Raw genomic sequence first — 26625 nt, forward strand, 5'->3', positions numbered from 1 at the left:
TTCCCAAACTGCTTTTAACAATGATACCATTCCTGGAACAAGCCCTCCAGGGTCCTTTAAGGACAGTATTTAATTTGGATAGTTAAGGTATGGTTAGTTGTTGCTTTTGTTTCATTATACAATCATTACTTTATAGTCACATGTTGTACATATTAAATAGCCAAGTTGTATTCTGACTTGTAAATATAACTATTTCAAGTAGTTAATCATAAAAAAACCTCATATATTTGCATGTTCTTTGTAAGCTTCATTCATGCTGGTTGTTGCACTGAACGATATATTACTATGGCATGTTAACAGTATACCAGTAACAGCACTTTATCTCATTTATATGAACACCTTTGAGGTGCTACTTAAATCCTGATGTATTATTCATTTGTAAAGATAAGGTACAGCAATGAGCCTTGGTTTAAAGGTATTTTTATATGAAAATGGTGTGCTATTGGAGGATGTTAAAATGCTAGTTTGAGAGAGGTAGGAGAATAGTTGTTTTATATGGTGGGATGTGAAATTTATTTTCTAGAATTGGGGAGAAGTAAGTTCTATATTTACAGAAAGTTTTAAAAATGAATTGTTGTAACAACGTTCCTCTGAGCATCATTATGGTTTTGTACGAACAGGAAATCTGGTGTCATTCTTCAACATTTGTGCCTGAGTGTGAACGGTGTACTTTGTACAGCTTTATCATTTTTCTAGGCTTTCCCTGAGTTCTGCTAGAAGTACTTTGGCTTATTTATTGTTTGTTGTTTTCTTTAATATTTGTGAAAGTCTTACTCTTGTTATGTAGTTTTGTTTCTGCACAACTACTGTACTTTTCCATATGGAATAAAGAGTATTAATAGAATTTGTTTTGTATTAAATGAAACAGTGGATAAGTAGAGACTATCCTGAGGACAATGCTTTGCCTTGGTTTAATCCTGGGGGATCTTGTTACCCTCAAGAAAAGCGTGAAAAGTCTATTTTTATAGTAATACTACCACATGCATATTAAATGTCATTGAATAATAATTTCAGAACAAGGGTGACAGCTCCAAGAGATCCCAGAATACTCAGTGGTTAACATGAATCTTTTTGCCTGAACTAGGAAGAGCATTCTGTAATTCTCTGTTCCAGAAATCTTGGTGTCTGTTTTGACAGGGAACAGGATCCCTTTAGTACTGTCAGTCACTCTCAAACACTTTGGTCAGACACCAAACTCTGTGTTGGTGATGAAAGTTCTTCACGTTTGTATCATCATTCAGTTAGTCTTTATACCCACATAGTTCTGTATCAGGGTAGGATAAATGAACATCAAACTGGGTTGTACTGGTATAAAACCCTAATATGCAATCTGGTACTGCTTCAGGTACTGTCTGGGTGTGGCTGTTACAGCAAGGCTGGGTATCTGCAGCCCTTCTTTAAAGCTAAATATTAAACTAGTTCAAAAGCAAAAACAAAAACAGGTGGGAGGAAAAGCATTATTGGCCCATAAGTGTTGAATGACTTTTGCTACGAAGCTGATGTGACTACGGGAATTTATTATAGACTGCGTTATGATTTTGACATAGTCTTAAAGATATTTGGTCCAGTTCCCCCAGAAAGAAGTGAAGTCTTCCTGGGAAGCTCTGGTCAGTCCTGAGAGCCAGTGAGCGCTGCTCCCACGAACATCTGAGTGAACAGTTGGGCCTGGGAGTGTAGCCGAGGGGCCTTGTGGTGTCCCTTCCTGTGGATGGGTTTGGATTTTGGTGTGGGAGCAGGGAGGAGGCGCTGTCTGGCTTTGGTTTGTGTACGTGACTAGAAGTACTTCACTTTAGTAAGTTACTGGCATCTTAGTTTTCAGCCACAGGAAACCATGATGGTGAAATGTAGAAAAGAAAATCACCTTTAACACATTTAAGAGATAACCAGTCTTTTATTGTGTTTTCTATCAATGACGTCAATAATTTTTAGTAATTTTTATGTAAAAAACTAGTGTGCCTCCTTTGGAAAATAAGTCTACCAAAACAAATATTTGGCCCATTAGTGGACTCTAGGAATTAAAATCTTTTGTTAAAATTAGGTTAACATACTTTCTCTATAGAATACAAAAGTACCTAATGCCTGTTACAACTTTTTTTTGGTCTTCACTCTAATGTAAGCAGCATGGGTGGTATGAAAAAGAAAATCCTCTTGTAGAATCACAGATTGTAAATCCCAGCTATGACACAAAGGAAATAAAATTCAGTAATACATTAGGATGACAGAAATTTTACAAAGCAGTTAAAAGATAATTGGGAGATTTTTGTGGTAGCTAAGCTTTCCACATCTGTAAACATGTAGCATATTAGCTGTAAATTTATAAAATATAGGAAAAGAATATATACATAATTACATCACTCTTCCCCCTCATTTCTGAGTTTTTGAATTTTAGAACAGCTAAAATGAGGGTTTTGGGGGCAAACACAGAATCTTGGTTCCTGCCTTGGTTCCAGTTGAGTTCTGACCAGCCTTCCCACTAATGGCTTTCATTCTGGGAAACAACTTACAAAAGGTATGTGAAGTCAATACCACCTCAGCTTTGTGAACTGGAAGTTTTCTTCTTGTGAACGCTTATCAGGATGTTGTATTAAATATCAACCTATTGTGTAAAAATGTATAGTTACCCTAGCTTAGGATATATGAGAACTTTAAGGATTCTGAACTTTAAAAGGAGGCCAATTTAGTACTTTATTTCAACAAAGTCAACTTGACATATTCATGATAATTGATTCCATCTAACTTGTACACAGGTTTGGACTGCAGGGAAAAATCACTGCCACCTTGCAAATTTAGAATGCAATAAAACTGCTCATTAAACATGTCCAGGTGATTTTCCCAGTTTAGTCATTTTGCTACAATCTAGTTATTTTGCTACAAATTCTCTCTAGAAGGATTCCAAAGAGTTATCAAATTAATGGCTATTAACTAGGATTTTAATGTTATATTCTAGATTATTCTGATGTTTGGTTTTAATGAGAATATGACCTACATCTAGCAAGAATCAATTTTGTGTATTGCAATTTTAAGTCAAAGTAAAACTTTATTTCTCCACAGATTAAGATATCTTTCACGTACAAAAAAGGCTTTTATAGTAGGAAAGGAGGTCAGATATGTTATTTTGTCCATATAATTCAAAGAATAAGTTTTTACAGGTAAGTAAATTCACTTTTCTCCTGTTTTGCTTTAATATCTGATTAGTATTTACCTTGAAATCATTCAAATGAGATCACTGAAAAATATATACAATATAAACTATTTTATTTTTGATGTGTCTCTAGCCATCGGCTAATGGCCATTTTCAGAGTCCTGTTTGGTGTAAGTACCACTGAAGGAAGAACAAGATTTGTCATGGGACTTGTACGTTTCTTTTTGCTGATCCAATTTTCCATTGCTTCCTTTTCATATGAATAGCCGTCTAAAAAAAAAAAAAACACAAATTATTTGCAATTTCGGGAGGCTGGGATTTATTAAAATGAGTTGGGTATACCAGCTCCACTGCCAAGGCCATCACTGTGATTTAAGTGGGAGTCTTGTATCACTACTCCTAAAATACTTCTGCCACAACACCCTAAATATTCCTTATAAGATGCATTGAGATTGTATAAATTACCTTGAATAGTGTCAATATTTTATGGATAATTTTGAACACAAAAAGTATTAAAGAAAAAAGGAGAGACCCTGTCCAAAATTCAGATATGGCAGAAAGGAAGAAAGGAAAAGAGCCAGGGAAAGGTGAGTGGTGGTGATGATAAATGGCTTCATTAGAGCTGTTAGCGACGTGTGAAAATTAATATGGCTAAAGAGAAGAGCCTTAGGAGTAACTCAGCAAAACCCTGACATACTGAAAACTCAGGGAACCAGATACCAAGAGATTATAAAACTCACCCCACTAAGGACTTGACAGTAAAGGGATTTGTGATTAAAAAACAAATTCCACTGGCTAATCCATGTGCTTAATACCGCATCTGTGCAAAATTCTTTATATGTATAGCAAAGGTAAAGTTTTGTTTTTATATATGTATATACTTTTAGCTCTTTCACAAAATCTTCCTTCCTAATTACATTTACACATTTATTTGCTTTAATTTATGATGCGTACAACAGTTTCAAACTAACAGTGCCAATATATTGCTAACATAAGACTGAAGGAAATTGCGGATTTCTTTCTGGCTCTTTGTGTCACCAAAAATAGATCCGGGAGGGCTTCTAACTGAAATACTGTGAAAATCACTGGGGTAAAAAAAAATTCTTCCATTTCATTATGTCACCACTTTGACATACAACTATGTTCATTTGCTTCCCTCTTTATCTTCTCACTTTTTAGATTGGTTTGTCTTTCATGATTTATCTCTGTAAAACACTTAAGTGAATTCCAAGTAAAAACTATAGAAGAAGGTGCATTCGGAGGAGTCTAATCAGTCTCTGTTCAACACCTGTTCCCTGCCTTCCCATACAGGCAACTATGTACACTTCTGTTTATCCTTTTGTTTTTTGAAAATATAAGCAACTGTATGTGTACACACAATACAAACATTCTTACATGAGAGCTAGCCTACTGTGCACTACTTTGTACCTGCATCGTTTTCACTTAACTGTAATTTGTTTTATTCCTCCCCTCCCCCCACAATAGTCCACTGTATGGATGGACTGTATGGAGGCATTGATGGGCATCTCGGTTGTTTCCAACCTTTGCCTTGTACAAATAGTGCTGCGATGGACAGTCTTGTTTTTGGAGAGATTCCAGAAGTAGGACTGCTGCATTACAGGGTATACATAATTTTGCTAGATATTCACTAGATAAGAGTATATATAATTTCGCTAGCAACATTAATAAGAATGCTTCCCCCCCCCCCCCCCAAGAGCTTCATCAAAAGAATATGTTGTCAAATCGGATTTTTACCAGTCTCTCACGAACACTGCTATAGGATGTCAGGTAGCTTTATTTTGAGGGAGCTAGAATTTTTTTTTTTTTTTTTTTTTACATTTAAGAGCCATTTGCTTTTCTTTGTCCTGTGAACTGTTAATATTTTTGGTTTTGGCCCATTTTTCCATCGAGTTGACCTTGACTTAGGAGGATTTTTTCCTTTTTAAACATTAAGATATAATTGACATATTAGTTTCAGATGCACAACAATTCTTCACTATATTGTGCAAGGATCACTATAGGTCTCATAAACATCCATCATGCTGTACAATTTTTTCCTTTTTCTTGTGATGGGAGACTTTTAAGATTTCTGTTATGGTTAAAGGGGAGAGGAAGGTACAGGCTTCCAGTTAAGGAATGAATAAGTCATGGGGATGAAAGGTACAGCACAGGGAATATAGTATATATTATATATGGTATAGCATTCATTATGCTCTACTTATCACAAATGTATATAATATATATACTATACGTTTTGTAATAGTATATACATTATATAATATATATGTAATACATATTATATATACATTATATTTAATATATATTATATACATTTGTGGTAAGCAGAGCATAATGAATGCATACAGTTGTTGCAATCACTATGCCTCACAAACTGTGTCAGGTAGACTTCAATTTTTAAAAATCTTAGCAAGTTTCTAATATACAATAATTATTAACTATAGTCACCATGCTGTACATTATATCCCTAGGACTGCTCATGTTATAACTGGAAGTTTGTGTCTTTTGACTACCTTCACATTTCAGTGGTTGTCAGAGATGGGGGGTAGGGGGCCAATTTGTTCTCCATATCCATGAATTCAGTGTTTTGTCTTAGATTCTACATGTAAGTGAGATCAATGGGTCTCTTTCTCTGACTTATTTTACTTAGCACAATGCCCTCAAAGGTCTATCCATGATGGCACAAATGTCAGGATTCTTTTTTTTTTTTAATGGCTGAGTTACATTCCATTGTGTACATATATATTTTCTTCATATATTCATCCACTGGTGGACACTTGGGTTATTATGTCTTAGCTATTCTAAATATTGGCAATGAATGTGGAGGTACAGACATCTTTTCAAGTTAGTGACTTGCTTCCTTTGAAAAAATACCCAGAAGGGGATTGCTGGATCATAAGGTAGTTCTATTTTTAATTTTGGGGGGGGGGGGAATCTCCATATTCTTCATAGTGATTGCACCAATTTACATTCCAACAAAACAGTGCATAAGAGTTCCCTTTTCTCCACATCCTCACCAACACTATATTTTTTATTTTTATATATTTTATTTATTTTTTTTATTCTGCCTCCCTTGAGAGAATGTGGACCCATAGTTACTGTATTCTCTATCCCTTGGTCTCTTTTTGGTGTTTTTATTTATTTATTCATTTATTTATTTAAATATGAAATTTATTGTCAAGTTGGTTTCCAGTGCTCATCCCAACAGGTGCCCTCCTCAATGCCCATCACCCAATTTTCCCTCCCACCCCCCATCAACCCTCAGTTTATTCTCAGTTTTTAAGAGTCTCTTATGGTTTGCCCCCCCCCCCCCCCTTTTTTTTTTTTTTTTTTTTTTTTTTGCCTTCCCCACCCCCATGGTGTTCTGTTAAGTTTCTCAGGATCCACATAAGAGTAAAAACATATGGTATCTGTCTTTCTCTGTATGACTTATTTCACTTAGTATAATACTCTCCAGTTCCATCCACGTTGCTACAAAAGGCCGTATTTCATTCTTTCTCATTGCCAAGTAGTATTCCATTGTGTATCTAAACCATAATTTCTTTATCCATTCTTCAGTTGATGGACATTTAGGCTCTTTCCATAATTTGGCTATTGTTCAAAGTGCTGCTATAAACATTGGGGTACAAATGCCCCTATGCATCGTCTCCTGTATCCCTTGGGTAAATTCCTAGCAGTGCTATTGCTGGGTCATAGGGTAGATCTATTTTTAATTTTTTGAGGAACCTCCACACTTTTCCAGAGTGGCTGCACCAGTTTGCATTCCCACCAACAATGCAAGAGGGTTCCCGTCTCTCCACATCCTCTCCAGCATCTATAGTCTCCTGATTTGTTCATTTTAGCCACTCTGACTGGCATGAGGTGATAGCTCAGTGTGGTTTTGATTTGTATTTCCCTGATGTGGAGTGACGTTAAGCATCTTTTCATGTTCCTGTTGGCCATCCGGATGTCTTCTTTAGAGAAGTGTCTGTTCACGTTTTCTGCCCATTTCTTCACTGGATTATTTGTTTTTTGGGTGTAGAGTTTGGTGAGTTCTTACAGATTTTGGGTACTAAACCCTTGGTCTGATACATCATTTGCAAATATCTTTTCCCATTCCGCCGGTTGTCTTTTAGTTTTGTCGACTGTTTCCTTTGTAATGCAGAAGCTTTTTATCTTCATGAGGTCCCAATAGTTCATTTTTGCTTTTAATTCCCTTGCCTTTGGAGATGTGTCAAGTAAGAAATAGCTGCGGCTGAGGTCAGAGGTTTTTTCCTGCTTTCTCTTCTAGGGTTTTGATGGTTTCCTGTCTCATATTCAGGTCCTTCATCCATTTTGAGTTTATTTTTGTGAATGGTGTAAGAAAGTGGTCTAATTTCATTCTTCTGCATGTTGCTGTCCAGTTCTCCCAGCACCATTTGTTAAAGAGACTGTCTTTTTTCCATTGGATATTCTTTCCTGCTTTGTCAAAGATTAGTTGGCCACACTTCTGTGGGTCCAATTCTGGAGTCTATTCCTATTCCATTGGTCTATGTGTCTATTTTTGTGCCAATACCATGCTGTCTTGATGATTACAGCTTTGTAGTAGAGGCTGAAGTCTGGGATTGTGGTGCCTCCCACTTTGGTCGTCTTCAATATTACTCGGGAAGCATCACAATCCCAGACTTTTTTTTTTTTTTTAAATAAGCATTTCTAACAGGTGTGAGGTGACTGCTTATTGTGGTTTTGTAATTCCCTGATGATTAGTAATGTTGAGCACCTTTTCATGTACTTGCTGACCCTCTGTAGGTCATCTTCGGAAAAATGTACATTTAGATCCTCTGCTCATCTTTTATTCATTTTTTGCTATTGAGTTATAGGAGTTCTTTATATATTTTGGATATTAATCTTTATCAGATATGTGATTTGTAAGTATTTTCCCCCATTTTGTAGGCTGCCTTTTCACTTTGCTGATGGTTTCTTTTGCTGTGCAGAAGCTTTTCAGTTTGATGTAGTCCCACTTATTTTTGCTTTTGTTCCCTTTGCTTTCAGTGTGGAATCAAAAAAAAAAAAAAAAAAAAATCATTGCCAAGCCAGATATCAAGGAGCTTACCACCTATGTTTCTTCTGGGAGTTTTTTGGCTTCATGTCTTACACGTTCTTTAATCCATTTGGAGTTGATTTTGTATATGGTATAAGGTCCCATTTCATTCTATTTGCACACGGCTCATGTTTTCCTAGCACCAATTATTGAAGAAACCATCCTTTCCCCATTGTATATTCCTGGCTCCTTAGTTGTAGATTAATGATCATATATGTGTGGGTTTATTTCTGGGCTCTCTATTCTGTTATAGGTCTGTTTTTATGCCAACACCATACTGTTTTGATGCTATATACAGCTTTGTAATATAGTCTGAAATCAGGAAATGTGATGCCTTCAGCTTTTTCATTAAGATTTCTTTGGCTATTCAAGGTCTTCTGTGCTTCCACACAAATTTTAGGATTGTTTGCTTTATTTTTGTGAAAAATGCCATTGGAATTTTGTTAGAGATTACACTGAATCTATAGATTGCTTTGGGTAGTATAGACATTTTAACAATATTCTTTCAATCCATGTCTTTCCATTTCTTCATGTATTCTTCACTTTCTTTTCTCAATATATTATAATTTTCAGTCTATAGGTTTTTTACCTCCTTGGTTAAATTTATTCCTAGGTATCTTTTTTATTCAGTTGTAAATGGGAGTATTAATTTCTGACAGCTTGTTACTAGTGTACAGAAATGCAACAAATTTCTGTGTATTAATTTTGTATCCTAATACTTTAATTTGTTGATTAGTTCTAACAGTGTTTTTGTGGAGTCTTTACACTTTTCCATGTATAAAAACATGTCATCTGCAGAGATCATTTTACTTCTTCCTTTCCAATTTGGATGTCTTTTCTTTGTGCTTTGCTTCACCTAACTGCTCTAGCTAGGACTTCCAGTACTATGTTGAATAAAAGTAATGAGACTAGGCTCTCTTATTCCCAATCTTAGTGGAAAAGATTTCAACTTTTCACTGCTGACACTGATACTAGCTGTGGGCTTGTCCTATATGGCCTTTATTATGTTGAAGTACATTCCCTCTATACATACCCATTTTGTTGAGTGCTTTTATCATAAATGAATGTTGGATTTTGTCAAAGGCTTTTTCTGCATCGAGATAGGATTTTTTACTCTTCATTTTTGTCAATGTGATATATGATGGTGATTTACAGAGGTTGAACCATTCTTGCATCCTTGGAATAAGTCCCACTTGATCATGGTGTGTAACCCTTTTAATGTATTGAATTTGATTTGCTAAAATTGAGGAATTTTACATCTATGTTCATCAGGGATATTGGTCTGTAATTTTCTTGTAATGTCCTTGTCTGGTTTTGCTATCGGGGTAATGCTGCCCTTATAAAATGAGTTTGGAAGTGCTCCCTCCTTTTCTAGTTTTTGGAAGTTTGAGAAGGATTGGTATTCCATGAATATTTTTTGTACCTTTGGAATATTGGCACTTCATCAGTTTTTCAGAGATTCCTCTTGGATTTTGAGTCCAGGTTAGGAAATGTCTCTATTTCCAGATTATCAAGGAATTTATCTGCATTTTCTTCTGGGACTTGTTTATCTCTAATCCATTTGAAATTTACATGTACAGTATGAGATGAAGCCAGTTTTACCCTTTTCCATATGGTTATTATGTTGTAAGAATACCACTTGTTAAAAGTATTTATTACCACTGACTTAACATATGCCATTTTTATCATTCACTAAAATGATTTCCAAATGCACTTGTATCAATTCCTCGATTAAAAAAAAAAGTATTTCCATTCTGTTTATTCATGTGCCAATCTCGTACTGTGTTATATAGAGGCTTAAAACATTTTTTAATATTTGATAGGACTAAGCGATACTGTTTTATTTTCTAGGTTATTTGTTGTGTGGTCCTTCCAATGGAATCTATCATCATCATCTGTATCACTAGGAAAAAAATCTAATAGTGGCATCTTGCTGACATTGTATCTTCAAATTAGTGGGGTATGCTTTCCATTTGTTCCAAGTTTACTTTGTAGGGATGTGTTATAGTCTTCTTCATGTTGATCTGGTACATTGTCCTCTGTTATTTTTTTTTTATTGAAATTGACACACAATGTTACATTAGTCTCAGCTGTACAACATACTGATTTGATAAGTCTGTATATTGTGCTATGCTCACAAGTGTAGCTACCATTGGTCATCATACAATGGTATTACAATACTCTTGGCTATATTCCCTATACCGTACCTTATATCCCCCTGACTTATTCCAGAAGTGGAAGCCTGTATCCCTGTTCCCCTTCACCAATTTTGCCCATTCCCCTACCCCCCTCCATTCTGGCAATCATGAGTTTATTCCCTGTATTTATGGATCTGTTTCTGCTTTTTATTATTTCTTTTTAGATTCCACATACAACTGAAATCATATGATACTTGTCTTTCTTTGTCTGACTTCACTTAGCATAATATCCTCTCAGTCCCATGTTGTGGCAATGTTATGCCTTTTAACTGCTTTTTGTTTACATATATTTACACACAAGTGAAAGGCTATTGATTCCTCTTTGATTTAACTTGGTAAATGCTGATTAGACTTATTAAGCTATTGTCGCTAAGCTCCAAATTCATGCACAATACTGGGGATTCCGCATGCTGGAGCCAGGATAATGCAAACCACATTTCTGCTTTTGTCAGTTGACTCCTTGTTAGATCTTGCAATAGGAATCTTCTAGAGGAAGACAAAAACAGAGTGAAATCTCCTATCAGTGTTGTGCCTGGCCATGGCCCTTCATCTGGCAGGGGTAGTTGGTTATACTCTCCAGAGTTTTTTGCTTGCTTCTTTGTAGGTGTATGCCCAAATTTGTCCTATCCTACCCCTTTAGAGGCACCAGTTGGGTAGTACCCCTTCTTTAAAGGCCTGAACTCTGGTTCTGAGAGACCTATGTGAGGTTCTGATAACCTCAACTTGCTTGTGTTCCCCAGAGTCCTAGAGATGGTACATGCTTTCTGTAGATACTGTTACTGCCTTTTTGAGATATAATTTACACACCACAAAATCCACCCTTTTTTAGTATACAATTTAATGGTTCTTGGTGGTGATGATTGCTTAACTTTGAATTACACTAACTTCGGAACATTTTCATCACTCAGAAAAATCCTGTACCCCTTAGCATTCACTCTCCCCTCTCTTGGCAACCACTCATCTACTTTCTGTCTCTGTAGATTTGCCTATTTTGGACATTTCCTATAAATAGGATCATACAATATGTAGTCTTTGGTTTCTGGCTTCTTTCACTTAGCATGTTTCCAAGGTTCATCCATGTAGCATGTAGAAGTATTTGTCCTTCTAGCTGATCAGTATTCCATTGTATGGGCATATCACATTTTATTCATTTATTCAGTGATGGGACATTTGGGTTATTTCCATGTTTTGGCTGTATCAATGTTTTGGCATATCAATAAGGCTGTGAGTATTCACGTAAACTTTGTGTATGAATGTTTTCAATTCTCTCAGATGTAGATCTACAATTGCTAGACATGGTGACTGTGTTTAGCTTTTTGAGGAAGTGCCGGTTTTCAACAACAGCTGTACCATTTTACATTTCCATCAGCAATATTTCTGCACATGCTTCCAACAGATGTTAGGTTCTAGTTTTTGCCATAGGTGTCAAGTGGTATCTAAATGTGGTTTTGATTTTCATTTCCATGATGATATTGGACATCTAATACTTATTGACCGCTTGTAGATCTCTTATGAAGAAAGGTCTATTCAAATCCTTTGCCTATTTTTTAATTGGATTATTTGTCTTACTGTTGAATTGTAGGACTAGTTTGACAGGAAAACGTATTCAATTTTTATTTATAAAAATCTGAGTATAATGGGGGTACCTGGGTGGCTCAGCTGTTTAAGCATCTGACTCTTGGTCTCCACTCAGGTCTTTATCTCAGGGTTGTGAGTTCAAGCCCTGTGTTAGGCTCCATGCTGGGCATGAAGCCGACTTAAAAACAAAACCAAAAAAAAATTGAGTATAATGAACCTCAATCTTATGTAGTACCATCACGCTGGCCTATTACTGATAAATGATGTGCATGTTAATATTATTACTATGTGGAACATTATGAGTTCATTAACAGCTAATTCATGTGTCACGAGGCTACATAAATCTGATAATAGAATGTTTTTGACCTTCCAGATGAAAGAGGCCCACTTTTGTTATTAATTTCTTAGTTATGTTCCATTGTGGAGAGATAATGCTGTTTGTGTTACTTCTGGTAGTGATAGTGTTCGGTGCTTAAATATGGCTAATATTTATGAATGTCCCATATCTGTTTTAAAAAGTGTACTTTCTATTTTGAACATTCAGGGTTTGATACACAGATCTATTTTCAACTGAGAGATACGATCAAGCCTATTACTGTGCTTTTTCCGCACACTGTAGTTTCTACTTTAAGAAAGTTGTTGCTGTTTGAGACTGCATAATGGTTATCTTCACTGAGAGCTTTGATCTTCAATATCACATGGTATCTTTTTGTGTCTTAAAAATTTGTTTTTTGGTCTGAGGTCTATGTTTGCAGACAAGTATGTAACCCTTCTTTACTTTTACTTGCAACTGTGTCATTTTTGCCTATCCTTTTATTTCTACCCTCTCTGAATCCTTGCTTTTAGGTTGGATTATGCTTTGTTAGCTAATGTCAAATCTTTTTTCTCTTTAGGGAGGAATTAAATCCACTGGTAGAATTACTGAGCAATAAATTGGTAATACTTATCATTCTTTTTATATATCACATAAATAAACTTTCACTATAGGAGCTAGTTTCACCAATTTTAATGCTTAGGGAGGTTTGTATTTTTTGGTTACCTTTACACTAATCTTTTTTTTTTTTTTAATGTTTATTTATTTTTGAGAGAGAGAGAGAACTCATGCACAGGCCAGGGAGGGACAGAGAAAGTGGGAGACATAGAATCCAAAGCAGGCTCTGAGCTGTCAGCACAGAACCCCCCCTGTGGGGCTTAAACCCATGGACTGTGAGATCATGACCTGAGACGAAGTCAGACAGTCAACCGACTGAGCCATCCAGGTACCCCTACACTAATATCTTTTAAAAAGAGACCAAGAATACTATTAGCATCCACTGGTTCTTTATAGTAAGTAGTACTCAAAACTTCAAATACGTTTTCCATCAGTTAATAATCAGTGAGCATATTCAATTTTTCATATTCTCTACTCTCCACTTTTAATATATATTTTATCTGCACTGTTAGAAAATGTTATCACATGGTGTTTTGTCACCTTTAATTGAATTTTCTTAGGTGAATAATTTTTCCTTGCCTGCTTGGGTGGTAGTAGTGTGTAACATGTCAAATCATTCAGTCTATGGAGGTACAGGCTTCCTACTGTAACTAAGTCAGTTACACTGGCCATAGTTTACCCTAAAGTTCAATATCAGCTTTTCATGGTTATTCTAATGAATCACTATTTTATAATACCAAGAGTTTTCTACTGGTAACAAATACTTGATAAATAGGAAAATCAGGAATTTGGGTTGGATCTATAGCATTGCTAATAAGGTTTCAGACTGTTCTGAAGGTCATTCCAGAGCACAGGGATTATTAGAGCTACAAAGCAAAGGCTACATCCCCACCCACACATATACATAGAGCCTTTCATGCATAAATGAAAAGTCACTGAAGCACTATTATAACTAAAAACATTTGCAGCTTATAATTTGTATTAATGACACTCCTGGTTTCTTTGAAAAATTCATGCATGAAGTTTACTACAATTAGAGTTAGCTTATTTGAAATCAGACATGTTGCCAGGGGGACAAATGATTAATATTTAAAAGAATATATGTACATATTCAGTATTAACTAAGTTTGCTTATTTTTACTACTTTTTAAAACTGACTTAAATTTTAAAACCTTCAATAAAATATTTTTTGTCCAAATGGTACCATTTGACTTTTGCTATAAATTAGGATATCAAGTTGACAAATCAAGAACTGTACCAGCTAGTTCTAAGAGGTAAGCAATATTTAATAAGTTCCACTCACAAAACTTTATTTAATAATTTAATATACTCAGATGAAGAGGCTCTGGTAAAATACCAAAGTAACAATACCTTTTTAAGATTTGTTTCTTAGACTTCTATTTCTGGTAACAAAGCAGATTAAGTGAGCCCTTATATTTCTTGCTACATTATACTTAGAAATGTGACAAAAAGGAACCATCTTTTTACATGTATAGCTGACTTCCAAGTTCAAGTGAAAAATATTAGCTAACTGGCCTGGGCTTTGAATTTATATTGTCTTTGTCCAAGAAAAGAGCTTGCTCTGTCCCCTGTTGCTCTCCAACACCTCTCTGGAGCTAAATGCCCTCTTCCTGCCCTGAAATTCTGCAGGTAATACTTGACTGAATACTCAGACAACAAAGAACAGAATTAGGATCCCACAAACATCAGAAAGTGAAAACAGATACAAGCTCTGAATATTTCTAAGGAATGAACCTAAGAAACAATATCTTCTGAAGTATTTAATACTCACACAGCTAATTGTGTATAATTACTGTTCAAAAGCATTGTCAGGAATACCTGACTAGTGTAATGTTTTCATTTCTACTACCCACTCCACCCCCAAGTTAAGTTTGATTTTAGGTTCCTGTAATTCTAATAATAATGTCAATTAGATTTTCTTTTGTTTAATACGATGATTCTAAAATTCATCAGGAGGTCTGAATGGGCAAAAATTGGGCAAGCCAATTTTTAAAAAGAATGAAAGATGAGCATAATTAAAGTATGGCAGTACATATCAATATTAAGTTTTTTTTTTTTAATTTTTTTTCAACGTTTTTTATTTATTTTTGGGACAGAGAGAGAGCATGAACGGGGGAGGGGCAGAGAGAGAGGGAGACACAGAATCGGAAACAGGCTCCAGGCTCCGAGCCATCAGCCCAGAGCCTGACGCGGGGCTCGAACTCACGGACCGCGAGATCGTGACCTGGCTGAAGTCGGACGCTTAACTGACTGCTCCACCCAGGCGCCCCTAAGATTTTTATCCAATAGTTACATTTAAATAAGTGTACCTGTATATACTACATGACTAAGGATTTTTTCTACAGAATTACTTGGAAAACTATGGCACAGTCATGCCATGAAATACATCCTGTAGTTGAGAATGAGGTAGTTCTGAATATACGAATATGAAATACTCTCTGATATATTAAGTAAATGAAAGCAATTTTTTAAAAGATTGTATCATATTGCTTTGTCACAGCATGAAATTATAAATAGAAAAATATCTGGATGGATGTATCAAAGCCTCCACATTTTCAAAATATATATTTCTCTATTGCTTGTTTTTCACCAATCACATGCTGCTTTAAAAAAATTTTTTTTTAACATTTATTTATTTTTGAGACAGAGCATGAACGGGGGAGGGGCAGAGAGTGAGGGAGACACAGAATCGGAAGCAGGCTCCGAGCCATCAGCCCAGAGCCTGATGCGGGGCTCGAACTCAACGGACCGCGAGATCGTGACCTGAGCCAAAGTCGGACATTTAACCGACTGAGCCACCCAGGTGCCCCTGCATGCTGCTTTTTAAAAATACTTTGTAAGAATGCTTCTGAGGCAGTTAGTTTAACAGATAAGGTATAGAGGCCTTCTGAAACATCAAGGGAAAAACACCAAAAAGGATGTGATTAATTCAGAAAAATTCAGGAAAGAAGGGGGGAAACGAGCTAGAAGAAAGCAGAATCAAGTGGAAATATGTTGGCAGGAATTAGCCCAAATTTATCAATCACAATATAAAGCCATCAGTTCAATTCCACTAAAGATGAAGACTGAGATTTTAATTCAACTTCAACTATATGTATGTTTTTGTATGTTTTCCACAGGGAACACCTCTAAAAGTAACACAGGAAGACTAAAAATAAATGAATGGCAACTCTCCCTGCATAATGCTAATTGAAAAAACCTAATCCCCAAATGTTATTTACTATATGATTCCATTCTTAAGGTACTTTTGAAATGACAAAGTTTAGAAATGGAGAATAGAGGGGCGCCTGGTTGGCTCAGTCAGTTAAGTGTCCAACTTCAGCTCAGGTCATGATCTCATGGTTCGTGGGTTCAAGCCCCATGTCGGGCTCTGTGCTGACAGCTCAGAGCCTGGAGCCTGCTTCAGATTCTGCGTTTCCCTCTCTGTCTCTCTCTCTGCCCCTCCCCAACTCGTGTTCTGTCTCTCAAAAATAAATGTTTAAAAAAATTTTTTGAAAGAAATGGAGAACAGAATGAGGAGAGAGCAGGCAGGTGATGGATATAGTTAGAAAAAGACAAAAGAAGGTGTGTAGGTTTGGAGCTGTTCTGTCTCGACTGGTGGCTGATGCTCAAACTTCCAAAAGGGACAAACTTATAGAACTTAATACACATTACATGGAGCTGGGGAAATCTAAATAAGCTTGGTAGATTGCATCAGTGTTCGTATCGTACTTGTGATATATCATTTTGCAAAATGTTGGCACTGGGGTAACTGGACCAAGTGTACAGACCTGTCATTTTTTAGAACTGCATGTGGAAGACACAGGCAATACCAAATAGAAGTAAGGCTATGGAGGAACTATAATTCTTATACACTGCTGGACGGGGTAAAGCTGTTTCAACCACTCTGGATAATAACCTGTGCATATCTACTCTATGGAATATACCCAATAACAATGCATATGTGTGTTCACCAAAAAACATGAATAAAGATTCATGGCAGGTAACAATGACAGAATGGATAATTTATAGTATATTGACACATAAAAGTTAACAAATTACTGCTTTGTACAACAACATGGATAAATCAAACAATGCTTCAGAAGCTTAAGAACTCCAGAAAGACCTACTTTATGATTCAATTTAGGTAAAGTTACATCAAGATGTACACTACATTTATTTTAAAAGTAGATTGAAAGAAAAATACTATGCAACTATAAACAAAAAGAGAATCAAGATTAAAACAAATGAGATACAATTCAACAAAAAATATATTAAATGATGCCAACAAGTATATTTTAAGGTAACAGAAAATGCAAACCTCCAAGAAGAGAGAATACTCAGAAATCTAATGTTATGAAATTATGTATTAATAACTAGATTTGGAATTATAATTAAAAGAAACTTTCCTATAATAAAGCAAGAAAACTCCAGTATCTCTTAACAACACAGATACAACAACGCTGGAAATATTAGCATGTCAAATCCAGCAATAAGTGAAGAAGATAATTCAAACCCTAAAGATTCCAAAAGAAAGTTCTAAGAAATCAATTCAGCAAAGCTGCAGGATACAAAAATCAACATATAAAAATCAGCTGTGGTTCCACACACTGACCATAAAGAATCCAAAAATGAAATTATGAAAATTCTATTTACAAATAGCATCAAAAAGAATTAAATACTTAGTCATAAACTTAAAGAGGTGAAAGACTTGTATGCTGAAAACTATAGAACATTGCTGTAAGAAATTAAACAAAAAAGGCATCCTGTGCTCATGGACTGGAAGACAGTAGTTAAAATTCCCATACTACCCAAAGAAATTACAGAGTCCATGTGATCCCCATTGCAATCCCTCTCAAAATCCCAAAGACATTTTGTGTATGAATTGCAATAGATCCTAAAAAGCCAGAACAATCCTGAAGAAAAAAAGGTTGGAAGACTCACATTTCTTGATTTCAAAAGTTACTATATACAAAGCTACAGTAATCAAAACAGTATGGTACTGGCATAAAGACAGCTATGTAGACCAATAGAATATAAGAGAAGCAAACCCCCACATAGTCAAGTGTTTTCAACAAGGGTGCCAAGACCATTCTTTAACAAATGGGGTTGGTAAAGTGAGTATCTGCATACAAAAGGATAAGTAGACCATATACAAAAGATAATAAAACTCAGGGGAATGCTTCAAGACATTGGATTTGGTAATGATTTCCCAAATATAACGGCAAAAACACATGCAGTAAAAGAAAAAATAAACTGGACTTCATCAAAATTAAGAACTTTTGTGTATCAAAGGGCCCTATAACAAAGTGAAAAGGCAACCTGTGGAATGGGAGACACATTTCTAAATCATATCTGATAAGGGATTGATATCCAGAATACATAAATGACTCCTATAACTAAACTACAAAAACAGATTGAAAAATGGCAAAGGACTTAAATAGACATTTCTCCAAAGAAGACATATAAAATGGTCAATATACATAAGAAGGTCAGCATCCTAATCACTAGAGAAATGTAAATCAAAACCGCAATGAGATACCACCTCACACCCATCGGATGGCTATTATAAAACAATACAAACACCAGAAAATAACAAGTCCTGGTAAGGATGTAGAAAACTTGGAACCCTTGTGCACTGCTGGTGAGAATGTAAAATAGTGCCGCCCTGTGGAGATGGTATGGTGGTTCCTCAAAAAATTAAATATAGAATTACTATATGACCTAACAATTCCACTTCTTGGTATATACCCAAAAGAACTAAAGGCAGGGACTTGAGCAGATATTTGTACACTCATGTTCACAGTGGCATTATTCACAATAGCCAAAAGGGAGTAACAACCCAAATGTTCATGGCTGGGTGTATATACCAAATATGGTATATCCACACAATGAAATATTTTTCAGCTTTAAAAAGGAAAGCAATTGTGACACATGCTACAGTGTGCATGAACCCCGAAGACATTATACTAAGTAAAATAAGTCAACACAAAAGGACAAATATTCCATGATTCTACTTCTATGAGGTGAATAGTCAAATTCAATACCACTGAATTGTACACTCAAAAATTGTTAAAATGGTTTTATATATATGTATATCATCACAATAAAAAAAAATCAATGAATCTAATTGTGTTAAGTAGAATAATGACTCACAAATATGTCCACATCCTAATTGGAACCTATGACTGTGTTACGTTAACATGGCAAAAGAGAACTAAGGTTGCAAAGGAATTAAGGTCACTAATAAGCTGATTTTAAGACAGGAAATTATTGTATCACATGAGTTCTTAAAAGCCAAAGAGGAAGGTAGGAAGGTGGGTCAAAGAGATGCAATGTGATACAAGAAAGATACTGTCACTAGGTTTGAAGATGGAAAAAGGCCCCAAGCCAAGAAATGAAACAGTCCAAGAGGCCAGTGTATTAGTTTCCTATTGTCTCTAGAACAAAATAGTACAAACTTAGTGGCTTAACATAATTTGTTATCTTACAGTTCTGCAAATCAGCAATATGACATCAGTTTCACTGGGTTGAAATCAAGGTGTCAGCAGGGTGGCATTCTCTCCAAAGGCTCCAGGGGACAGAAAATCTCTTCCCTTGTCTTTATTAGCTTCTAGAGGCTGCCTAAATTCCTTAGCTCATTGTCTGGTATCAGATAATAACCTCTATCCTGTTGTCACATCTCCCTCTCTGCCCAACTCTTCTGCTTCCCTCTTTCACTTATAAGGATCCTTGTGATTACACTGGGTCTACCCAGATAATACAGGAGACGCTTCCATCTCAAGATCCTTAATCACATCTACAAAACCCTTTTGGCCTTGTAACATTCATAGGCTCTGGGGATCTAGGACATGGACATTCTGCCTACCACAGCTGGAAACAGCCCTCAGCTTATAGCCAGCAAAAACATACAGGCCTCAGTCCTAAAATGGCAGGGTACTGAATTCTACCAATCTAAATGAGTAAGAAATGGATTCTTCCCTAGAGCCACCAGCAAGGAACAGAACATGCCAATACCTTGACTTTAGCCTGTGAGAATGTACTGGGCCTCTGACCTACAGAAATGTTGTTCTAAGCCACTAATTTTGTGATGATTTGATATGGCAGCAACAGGAAACGAATACAGTAATCAATCATAATACAGGATAAAGGAGAAAAAATATCTTATTTCAGTGGATAAACATTTTAAATATTCTCAGCAATTAGAGATAGAAGAAAACTTCTCTAACTTGATAGAAGGCAGCTTACATCATACTTAATGGAGAAAGATTGAATGCTCCCCCCCGCCCAAGAGCAGATTAAGGTATGACTATCTACTCTTACCACTTCTGTTCAACATTGCACTGCAAATCCTAGCCAGTGTAACAAGAAACAGGAAAAGGGGTGGGGACAGAGGGAGGCATACAAATTGGAAATACAAATCCCTACTTGCAGATGATATGATCACGTATGAAGAAAATCTATGAAAGAGCTATTATTACCCATAAACTAAGCAAGGTCACAGAATACAAAGTCAGTCTACCAAATCAACTGTGGAATACCAAGCAATGAAGAATTGGGAATTGAAAATTTTTAAAAACTACTTTTTTAAAAGTTTATTTATCTTTGATAGAGAGAGAGAGGGTATGCATGTGCACATGCATGGGAGAGGAGCAGAGAGAGGGAGAGAGAGAATCCCAGGCAGGCTCCTCACTGTCAGTGCAGAGCCCAACATGGGCTATCCTTATGAACTGTGAGATCATGACCTGAGTGAAAATCAAGAGTCAGATGCTTAATTGACTGAGCCACTGAAGCACCCCACAACTAGTATGTATAGTGTCATAAAAATAGTAAATACCTAAGGACAGTATTAGCAAAGTATGGGCAAAACCTATAGACTGAAATATAAAGACCTAAGTAAATGGAGAGCTGTGTGATATTCATGAGTTGGAAATGTCGATTCTGAATTGCTCTATAGATTAAACACCATTCTCATCAAATTCCTGGCAAGCTTTTATACAAATTCCTGGCAACCTACAAAACATTGTGGAAAGAAGTAAAGACAACACAAATAAATGGAAAGGCATCCTGTATTCATGGATTGGAAGAGTTAATGTTGTTAAAATTCCATACTACCCAAAGTCATCTATAGATGCAACACAACCTCCATCAAAATCCCAATGACACTTTTTACAGAAATAGAAAAAAAAATCCATACTAAAATTCACATGGAATCCCAAAGGACTCTAAAGCACTAAAACAATCCTGAGAAAGAACAAAGCCAGAGGCCTCACACTTGCTGATTTCAAAACATATTACAAAGTTATAGTAATCAAAATAGTATGGTACTGACTATACTAAGACAAACATATAGACCAATGGAATGAAATAACCGAGAAATAAATCTTCACATATGTGGTCAAATGATCTTCAACAAGGATGCCAAGACCATACAATGGGGAAAGACCACACACTTTTCAAATGTCCACTGAATATCCTAACAAAAACTGTCAAAATTGTTCTTTTTCATGTTCATAAAATATTCTCATTGATTAATTCTGCTTTGGAGCACACATACCATAAAAATAACCCTAAGTAATGGGTAATAATAGAAAGAAATAAGTACTAAGATATCAGTGCAATGATATTTACAAAATAAAGATTTCTACTGTTTGGTGTTTGTATGTGTTTGCAAGAGTCAAAATGTAGCATAGAGCCACAGTGGAATAAAGTTATTTAGGCTAAGTCAATATTTAGAAGTGTATAAAGTATTACACAAAGATAAAAAAAAATATGGATTCACTGATTACAACTAGATAAAGTATGTATGCCTATGTCTATTGACAAAGATTAGAAATTAATGTGGAATGATGCAACTTCATAATCTTTAAATCTTATTCCTGTAAGGTTGTTTAAATTCATGGTAGACAAAATAAACATAAGAGATCTCAACAGTCTATCTCAAAAACAGTATTTTAACTTGCATTCTTGTAAGCGAACATGCATCTCACAAGTTTAAGTAAAGCTTGTAAAACTTATTCCTTTTGTCCTAACCTACTCCATCCAGTTTTATTACGAAATATATAATGTTCAGGGCACCTAGGTGGCTCAGTGTGTTGAGCATGTAACTCCTGATTTCGGCTCAGGTCATGGTCTCACCATTCATGAGTTGGAGCCCCATGTCAGGCTCTGTGCTGACAGTGTGGAGCCTGCTTGCAATTCTCTCTCTCTCCCTCTCTCTCTGCCCCTTCCCAACTGGTTCACACACACTCTCTCAAATAAACATTTAAAAACAAAAGAAATATATAATGTTCAACAGTTTACTTCAGATTAAATGACTTAAAAAAACTTATGAGCTATAAAACAGAGATTTAAAAAACTTTCCACATTTAAACAAACTTCTGTAAACTATCTACATCATTTATTCGTTTAGCACACAACACGGCCTCAAACTTACAAAAGCATCATACATACCTGATGCAATGACAGGATCTTTCATAAGCTCCCTAGTTATTGGACATAGAAATTCATCAGGAATTCCAGAAGAAAGGGTTTTCACCTCTGTCCTGAGCTCTTCAATTTTCCTCAGCACTTTACTCCGCAGCCCTAGAGATTCTGGAAAGAAATTATTCTGTCAGGGTGGGAGAACCTCTGGTAACCTTTATGCAAGTCTTTAGCAAATAGAGAGGTTATCTATTACAACCCAAAATCTTCACACATACTGTTTGACCACACGGAATGGTTTTCTTTATAAATTCTTTAACCAATATTTATAGTACAGAATATCGTGTGGTTAAAATAAATCAGCAACTAATGGTGAGTTTATTCTAAACAAGCTTAGATTCTAAAAGTTTGAGAATTTCAGACTGCTGAATAGTAATATACCGTACAACCTTAGAAAAGGCTTGTTGTTATTGGTTATGTATTTAAGCAAAAAATTTCCTAAGAACAATTTTTAAACATCTTCAGTTTAATAATGGAAAAATTCCATCTTATATGTAAAACATTTTTGAAATTGGAAATATTATTGGCCGATCTCATATGAAACACAATCATGAAGCTCATCTGTTTGTCCCAGACTGTACACACAAGTTAAACTCACTCATTTGCATTTTTACTTTATCAAGTTTTAAAAATTACCTTCATTTTCAGCTTCTGGAAGTTGAGAGTAATTAATTGTAGGAGGTTTAGTGTTATTAGCTGTTTATCTTTTTAGAACTGACAGTTCTACTTTATTTTTTTTTAACGTTTATTTATTTTTGAGACAGAGACAGAGCATGAACGGGGGAGGGTCAGAGAGAGAGGGAGACACAGAATCTGAAGCAGGTTCCAGGCTCTGAGAGGTCAGCACAGAGCCCGACGCAGGGCTCGAACTCACGGACCGTGAGATCATGACCTGAGCCGAAGTCGGACGCTTAACTGACTGAGCCACCCAGGTGCCCCAGTGACAGTTCTACTTTAGACAGAGACATGTGAAGGTAGGGAGGTGGGTAGAAGAAAAAAATTACATTTCACAACACCTCACAGTTTTCATGAAAAGCCAAATCAGCTTTTTATTTTGTTGGGGGGCAATTCTTCAGGGTGTTTATACACCCCTTATGATGACTTTTTTGCAGTAATTTGTGTCCTTCCCAGTCAGAGGGCAGATTTGTTCTGTGATAGGTACAAAGATAAAATGACTCTTGGGCTAGGTTTGCTAGTAATCCCCTCAAAAGATGAAAGAGTTTCGTGAGCTCAGGGTATCTCCGCTATGACACAGACACAAACTGCCCTCACAAAACTTCGGGGGGAAAGAAAAACCTTGAAGCTCATGCTGCTTGCTGTGCCCTGAGGAATACACTGTTTAAATCTGTTCGGATTCGTTGCCCACAATCTACGGAAGTGTGGCAAGTCAACCTAGCAGCCGCCTGCCTCTTAGGGACTATGGCACTGCTTTCCTAGGAATTCTTTCCTATGTAATTTACCGAAACCAAATTGAAGAGTTTTTAAACAGTTTTTTAAAAGTACCACAACATGTTTACAATTAGAAGTCATCTCATTTAAAGGGATAGTTATACAACATACAAGAAAAAGATATAGAAGCATTTAATATTATGAAAAATATATATTTCCCTGTCAAAAATATGGGTGCTAATATTTAGAATGCTTATGATTTTTATAATAGAGAACACAGAAAACCTATTTCAAAATGCCCCCAGATAAGAAAAAGTTAAATTGGGTGTTATCCGTGTCCAATTTTAATGTCATTTAAAAATGGAATCAGATCACTTTGCCCTCAGGGAAGCAATTACCAAGTGATATCCCCAGAGCTTAGCCAGAAACAAATATCTCCTTTTGTGACTGGGGGTTGGGAGTGGGTGTTATTAAATTTAATTGCTCAGGAAGAAAAGACCCTTACCAGCTGATGGCTAGTAAACCCTTAGTATGGGTAATGGGAACTATCTGGATATATTTATTGTAACTCTGAAAAGGCATGTGGTTCTTAATAAGATGTCAAGTTAAATAGGACAATTGCTGTACTCTCTTCTCCAACCCTGAAAATGCTACATAATTGAGAACTGATGGAGTCTACACACAAATAACAACCAAAGATATAAAACACAACTCTGAAAAGCCCCTAAGAAAATAGAGGTAACTGGGTTCCAGAGTGAGGGATGGAAGATGGCCACTTACAGCAGAGATATGTGTACACGAATGGAAGAGAGACCTTGATACCTCTACCGTTCTCTCTACCAGCTGTGTCCTGTATGGATCACTGCTGAAGCAGCAAGGCCAGCAATGGCTGGAGGCACCATAACAAGACAGAGCTGTCGCCCAGAACTAAGAAACACAGCTCATCAGGCTGGTCACTCCATCACCTCTCCACTGCCCAGAGAGAGAACAACAAAACCAGAAGCCAGTTTCTCAGGAAAGAACAGAACAACAAAAACATATTTAAAAAAAAAAAAAACTATTAAAAAAAAAAACCAACTCCTGACTAGAATGGTCAAGGGAAAACAAAGACGTACAAACGATAGGAAAAGAAAAGGGAAACATGATGATAGATACAAGTAGGGATTTTTTTCAAAAGGATTTGGATAAGTCGGTGGTAGAAGCAGTATAGTTTTTTAATTTCTCCGAATCTCCACATAAAAAAAGAGTGAGAGAGCAAAATCAAATCCCACAATCTCCGCAACAAAGTAAAGTGGCGAGGTGTCTCACAAACCCCACCGTATAAGCAGGCGAGGACAAACCACCAACCTCCACAGACCTGTGGTTGACACCTGTGTGGAAGTAACAGGACATCTGACCGGCCTAAGGAAAGGAGCCCCCCCCAAATGCCCACAAGTTCCTACTGGAAAGTGTGGTGGGCCAATTTAAGAGCAGCAACTGAACTGCCCAGTCCAGCAGCAGGTCCATGCACAGGCTCACAGTAACTAGACCAGAACTAAAGGGACTGTGTCACTTTAATCGTGTATAACAACAACAACAACAAAACAGTGAGTGTTCCAGTAGTTCATGATAGTTCACTTAGGCAACAAATGAAAATCTACATAAGGAAGTAGTTCTAGGAATTGAAGAAACTCAAAATCTAAGGATGCTCAGTTGCTGCATAAAGTTTGAAAAAGCATCTGATTGAACAATTTGATATTATAATTTTAAGCTAGAAAATGATAAAAATGTCTCATGTGCTTTATGGTTTCTTGGAAAGACAAGAGCAAAAGGTAGAAGAAGCCTTTTGAAGAAACTTCATTCCCAATTAGGACTCTATGATTGATAATTATTTGAATGTAGGTGTAAGGACTGACATGATATAGAATAGTTCTTCGGCATTTGTCATTCCAGGTTTCTACCACTATATCATCTACAGCAATTCCACACTCCAAGGCAGGCAGCAATTTAAAATTTCTGAGACCCAAACATAAACTGAAGCCAAGGTGCAGATGAAAGTCATGTGGCCAGATTTACTGCTTGCCTACTATCACATCTCAGAAGCGAGAGACTCTCGCTCTTCACCCTTCATACTTAATGACTTTTGAATGAGAGATTAAATACTATAGTGGAGTTCACAAATTCGTGGATTCACAAATGTCTTAAGACAGACCTCTCTCTCAATGTCAAGGATCTTTTGTACCTGCAATCTGTCTGGACATTTCTTATGCAAACGTGGGACTAAATATAAAGAGTTATCTTCTAGTTACAACTGGCTAGTGTACCCTGGTTTCCATTAACACAATCCTAAGAAAGGATGGTTATCCTAGATTAAAGCATCAAACTCCAGCAGATATTCAAGTCTATAGAAAGTTCCTTTATTATATATTTATAAAAGGCTCACTAGAAAATTTCATAGACTGCTTGATTCCTAAAAAGTAACTTTTTAAGTGTCAAACATAATAGATACACATACTTTGGTCTCTAACACCCCAATGTGCTTTACTGCACAATTCCTCCATATGACGAATACACAAATTCCTATTTACTTGCGTTGACTTAGGAACTGTTCTAACAATTGTATCACAAGTCAAAAGCAAGTAAGAGAGTTATGCATCTAAAGAATAAAATTCATTATCATTTACTCATCAGTTTGCCTCTTAGCACATTTTTTCTTTAGACTCAATTTCAATTCTCTATTATGCCAATATACTATCTTAAGAATACGCTTTTCTTAAAATTCAAGACTAAAAGAAATTCACGGTAGCTTAAAGTAGTACTTGTAGAAGATTAAAGTTAACTTCTTGAT

At 36.1% G+C, this 26625-nt stretch overlaps 1 protein-coding gene across 6 annotated transcripts in view; it reads right to left on the reverse strand.

Moving 5' to 3' along the window:
• Positions 1–1876: 1876 nt before the first annotated feature.
• The window catches only part of WDSUB1 (WD repeat, sterile alpha motif and U-box domain containing 1), a 52482-nt gene continuing 27733 nt past the window's right edge, over positions 1877–26625 (reverse strand). For all 6 annotated transcript variants that reach the window (XM_040476400.1, XM_040476402.1, XM_040476405.1 and 3 more), the window contains 2 exons: positions 22380–22520; positions 1877–3412 (listed from right to left, as the gene is read on the reverse strand). In XM_040476400.1, the coding sequence (XP_040332334.1) occupies positions 3255–3412; positions 22380–22520 (299 nt within the window). In that variant the 3' untranslated portion in view covers positions 1877–3254. The remainder of the gene's footprint in view (positions 3413–22379; positions 22521–26625) is intronic.

The sequence above is a fragment of the Herpailurus yagouaroundi genome, unplaced genomic scaffold, assembly GCF_014898765.1.
Source record: "Herpailurus yagouaroundi ecotype Mexico unplaced genomic scaffold, PumYag 140, whole genome shotgun sequence".
Lineage (NCBI taxonomy): Eukaryota > Metazoa > Chordata > Mammalia > Carnivora > Felidae > Herpailurus > Herpailurus yagouaroundi.